Source organism: Galeopterus variegatus, unplaced genomic scaffold (assembly GCF_000696425.1).
Source record: "Galeopterus variegatus unplaced genomic scaffold, G_variegatus-3.0.2 Scaffold448, whole genome shotgun sequence".
Lineage (NCBI taxonomy): Eukaryota > Metazoa > Chordata > Mammalia > Dermoptera > Cynocephalidae > Galeopterus > Galeopterus variegatus.
The window spans coordinates 352319-357426 of NW_007726559.1; the positions used below are offsets into that span (position 1 = coordinate 352319).

The 5108-nt window shown below is 53.0% G+C and overlaps 1 protein-coding gene across 1 annotated transcript in view; it reads right to left on the reverse strand.

Annotated features, from left to right (window-relative positions):
* Positions 1-4153, reverse strand: part of FBXL22 (F-box and leucine-rich repeat protein 22) — a 5168-nt gene extending 1015 nt beyond the window's left edge. Inside the window, exons 1-2 of the mRNA XM_008568870.1 lie at positions 3136-4153; positions 8-206 (exon numbers count right to left, since the gene is read on the reverse strand). Coding sequence (XP_008567092.1) covers positions 8-206; positions 3136-3470 — 534 coding nt within the window. The 5' untranslated portion in view covers positions 3471-4153. The remainder of the gene's footprint in view (positions 1-7; positions 207-3135) is intronic.
* Positions 4154-5108: the final 955 nt, after the last annotated feature.

Sequence of the window (5108 nt, forward strand, 5' to 3'; positions counted from 1 at the left end):
CGCTCACGTTGCGGCAGAAGTCCACGTGCAGCGTCTGCAGCGCGCGCCCGTGCGCCGCCACGGCAGCCAGCGTGCGGTTGCTCACGCGCGCGCAGTTCTCCAGGCGCAGCGCGCGCAGGCGCGGGCAGCAGCGCAGCAGGCGCGCCAGGCAGTCGTCGGTGACGTGGCCGCAGCCCGACAGCGTGACGGACGCCAGGTTGGGGCACCTGCGGGGAGAACGGGGTGACCTGGGGCCCGAGCCTGGCCCTTACTGCCGGTTAGGTCCACTTAAGCGCATGTTAGCGAGGAGGAAACGGCCCGCAAGCTTAAGGGACTTGCCTGCGATGAGGCGGCCGGGACTACAGTCGGGCTGTCTGGCCATTTCCCCTGCTTTCAGCCCCTGCCCCTTAGTCTGAGTGGGTTCTTGGCTCGTAGCCTCAGGAGCCCCCAGTGGGGAAGCCCAGGGCCGCCCCCCCCCCCCCCCCTCCCGGGGCAGCTGGTTCTGGGCGCGACCACTGTTGTTCCTTTGGTCTTCTCTGCATTTGTTGCTTTGGCGGGGGTAGGGAAGGGGAGTAGAGTGGTTCCTGGGGGCCGCTATAATCTAGTTTCAAGCTGAGGCCTCTGAATGCCCCTGGCCGGACGTGGGTGGGAGGAGGGGTTTGTTTCCTCTGGAGTGACTTAGTGACAGGCCCATTCCAGCCCTTGAGGCCGCGGGGTCACGCTTCAAGAGCTTTGGTTCTAGAGCCCTGGTTTCAGCTCAGTTGGCTAGGGCAGCGACTGCATCCCCCGGGACACCAGCCTGGAGGAGGTCAGGAACCGGAGGCAGCTAGAACCAGGCCCTGAGGTGGGTACAGTCAGCTGCACTCAAGTGGCTTGCTCAGAAAGCTTGGAGGCCCTTCTACTGCAGCCTCGCCAGCTCCTCCCAACACCTGCTGGAGAGAAAAGACCTTGAGCACAGTTAGACCTGGCTTATTTGCAGTGTGATCTGTGATCTCGGCCAAATCACTCACTCACTAAGCCTTAGTTTCCTTCCTGGGGGTGAGGAGTGGGGGAATAATGTCTACCGTGAGGACTAAGTGAGATGTGGGGATTAAAGATCCTGCAACGGGGCCTTCCATAGGCACATACTCACTTTCCCTGGAAAAAAAGAACCAGGTTGCTTCCAGTCCATAAGACCTCTCATAGGGCTACGACTTGGCTCCCTGTAGCCAGAGGGAGTGGAAGTCTGAACTGGGGAGAGTTTCCTTGTCACTATCAGCCTTCCTCTTAGCTCTTTGACTACCACTGGCTGGGCCAGCGTGGCTCCTTTGTGCTTAGGAAAGGGGGTAAGGAACTAAAATATACTGGGCACAGCCACATTTCACACACAGAACCATGCCAGCTTCCCACGTTCAGGTCCCTTCTTTAGTCATCCCATCAACCATCTGCACCCCCAGTTCTGTAAATGAGAAACTGGGCCAGAAAGCTCAAGTGACTTGTCTGTGATTTATCCGCTGTCTGACTCAGGACAAATGTCTGAACCTTGCTGGGCCACTTCCTCATCTGTCAAGTGGGAGGAATTTTTGCCTTCACCGTGGTTTTGAGGATTAGGTGTTTAAGCCCCAGAGTATTGGGTGATCCTTTCCACTAACAACCTTTAGAATAATTCGGATGCAGAAAGAAACCAGGGAAAGAGCTGACTCCCTCCCTGCCCAGCCATGCTCAGCTGTTTTTCTCAACCCCCTGAGCTGATTGCCAGAAGAACCAGATTGGTAGACATTTATGGATACCCATGTCAGGTGCTACTGTGTCACTTAATCTTCTTACCCTGTGAGCTAAGGGAAATTATACCATTTTACAGAGGAAGAAATGGGGTTGCAAGAGTTTAAATATTTGGGCTGGGGCCATACAGTTGGACAGTCGCAGAGTTAGGGGACTCAATAGCAAAGCCCTTTGCTTTTTTGTGTGACACCAGGGTCCCTTGCTTAACCCATACAATGGCCTGGGTGGTCCATTCTACACCCTGCTGGTTTGGGGAAGTATGCCTGGCTCTCTAACAGAATGGAACCACTTCAGGGCAAGCTTTGCCCCACTCTGTATCACCCTCCAGTCTGATTTCTGCACCTGGTTAAACCCATCAAAACAGCCTGGTCCCATCAGGGCCCAGCCTCAAGTCCATCTTCTTCCTATCAGCTTAAAATATACATGCATAAAACGAAATGTGGGGCCTACACTATTTCCTTCCATTCCTGTAGTGCTGCCAGCAAAGAGCAACTATTAAACTTGGGTGGCAGCAAACTGGCTGAGTCTAGTTTTCCATAAACAGCCGGGCTCAGTTTGTTGGCAATCAGGCGGGTGCTTTTCCTCAAAGGCAGGACAGGACTGGTGAAAGCTGTGTTCTTGCCTGGGCTGCTCTACCCAGGAGCCTGTGACCATGGAGGGAGGCTGGACTGGTGGCACAGCCTCTGTGCCCACAGTGGGTTGCCAGATCAATCAGAGGATGTATATGGGAGATACTTATACTAAAAAATTATTCATTGTTTATCTGAAATTCACATTTAAACTAGCAGGCTATATTTTTTTTTTGCTAAAATCTGGCAACCCGACTGTGGGCAGGTCACACCACCTCTTGGAGTACCAGTTTGCTCATTTGAAAAAGTAGACTGAAACACCTCTCCGACGGGTACCATGAAGATTAGTAAACTCAGATCACCACCTCTCCTCAAGTCTGGTTTGGCTCAGCTCACCTAGGCACCCTGGCTCTCCTTCCTCAGCAGCATTTCACAGGCCTCAGGGTGAGCCTGCTAGGGCCAAGTGGAGGGGTGAGCTGACTGTTGCACCTGGGAGGCTTTTCTCTTGGGCGTGACCTTGAAAAGCCAGGCCCAGCTAGACCCGCCCAGCACTTAATGGCTGTCAGGGAGGACAGCTGCCGAAGAGCTGGGGTAACTGAAGTTGTGGCTCTGCAGCAGCAGCAGCTCCGGGACCTGTGAGGGTTAGCAGTTATTTTCCTCATGATTATCCATCTCCTGAGGACTTTGCTTTGGATGGGGTCCGGGTGTCTGCCTGGGCCGAGTCTGGGGTGCCCGAGGCAGAGCCCTGTTGATCTCGTAATCTGCTCTTCCCTGCCCCCCAAGAGCCAGAGCCAGCACAGCTAGCGCTGCTCAGGAGGCGACCTACCTGTCACACACCTGGAGGAGGAAATCATCAACCAGGCGCTCGTGGCGACTGCAGATGCTCCTCTGGAAGGTGCTCTTGAGCCAGTCCTCGATGCTGCACACCTGCACGCGGCTGGAGTACCAGCAGATGGAGAGGCTTCGGAGCGCCGGGCCCAGGAGGAAGTTGTCCTTCTTGAGTTCAGTGAGGGAGTGGAAGTGCAGCAGGGGCCAGAGCACGGGGTCCTCAAACACAGCATGGAGCTGGGAGCAGGTGCTGGCCAGGTTCTTCCGGCTGTCCTTGTCCAGGAAGGAGAAGAGGTGCAGCAGGCACTCGCGGTTGAGCTGGGTGATGTGCATGGTGAGCAGCGGCCGCACGTGAGTGCCGCTGGAGCCCAGGGACTGACCTACCTCCTGCTCCTCCTCCCCAGCGCTGGGCTGGTGGACATATATGGTTGAGGAATGGTGTTTATTTTTGGCTAACAACTGGTGCTAAAGCTCTGAGAAGAAAAAGAAAAGCCAGGATCCAGACATACGTGCTGCAGTCTGTGGTTCGGCTTATGTTCAGAGGGATTGAAAATCCTGGCAGAAAAGCAGTCTGTTGAAGTTAAATAGTTCCTTAAAAGGGATTTCTTTTCCTTTTAGCTGACAATGGTGTTTAGCAGAGACTCTTTTGGCTTTTCCCAAGGCATTTTCTTATGAGGTAGCTGGCCAGACCAGCTCTGTCTGGGCTTGCAGTCTCTTCTCACTGGGGTGGGAGGGACTCTAATTGTAAATATTAACTGCTTTGATTTTCTAGTACATCCATATGCCTCTTTTGCCCCACCCTAACTAAAAAGCAGCCTGTTGTAAGGAGCTAAGGGTGACAGTTGTGCGTTCAGAGCTGTGAGCAGAACCCGTGGGTGATGCTGCTTTTCTGTTACTTTGCTCTGGAGTGATGGTTTTGAGGCCAGGTGGATCTACCTTCAAATCTTGCTGCCCTTCACTAGGCAAAGGGATTTCCTTGTCCTCCCAAATTGCTTCTAATTTTACCCTGAGTTGTTTTATAAAAGGTTTAACTGAAGTAGCTTATCTTCCCAAGGTTTTAATGTGTTTGTGTCTGTGTTTTAAACCTTAAGTTTACTTGGGTTTATATTTTTCCAATTATATGTCCATCTACTGTATCTAGCCTGTGTTTCCCACAGTGTCAGGATGGGTGAGGTATCTCTTAATGGAAAACTGCAGGAAACAATCGTAAGTTAAAGTATTCTGGTCTGTTTTGCCCTGTAAGCCAGCAGCACAGCATCTGCTTTGTGAGCGCCTTCAACTCCCTGCTGCAGAAAGCTGTGGGCCACACCCTGCCCTGACCCATCTCTAGGCACATTGCCTGGAAGTATTATCTGTTCAGTTCTCCCTTCCTAAAGCACCTGAGGCCTCACAGTTTGGCAGACCCATTTCCTAATGCTGAGACCCTGCCCTGACCCATCTCTAGGCACATTGCCTGGAAGTATTATCTGTTCTGTTCTCCCTTCCTAAAGCACCTGAGGCCTCACAGTTTGGCAGACCCATTTCCTAATGCTGAGTCACTCCTAATCCTATGACACTACCTTAAACCCCCTGCTGTGACCTAGCTTTGGTTATGGGTTGGTTGCTTTGGGGGATACAGTACAGCTGTAGATGCACATTCTGCCCGTGCGATAGTGACATAGTGACGTAAGAAGACAGTTTCTCGTCTGCCAGCCCAGGGAGCACCCCCTCACTGGTCACCTCTGTTTGTTCCCCCCATGTAAATGGAATTGGAAGCAACGGGAATACTTTTGTTTTCCTGTTGTGTGGAGTGACACACAGATGAAACAACTGTGCTGGACCTGCTTCTGGAACTAAGGCTCAGTCAGGCCTGGTGCAACTTTGCCTTTAAAAGCAGAAGGCAGGGCCGGCCCGTGGCTCACTTGGGAGAGTGTGGTGCTGATAACACCAAGGCCACGGGTTCGGATCCCTATATAGGGATGGCTGGTTAGC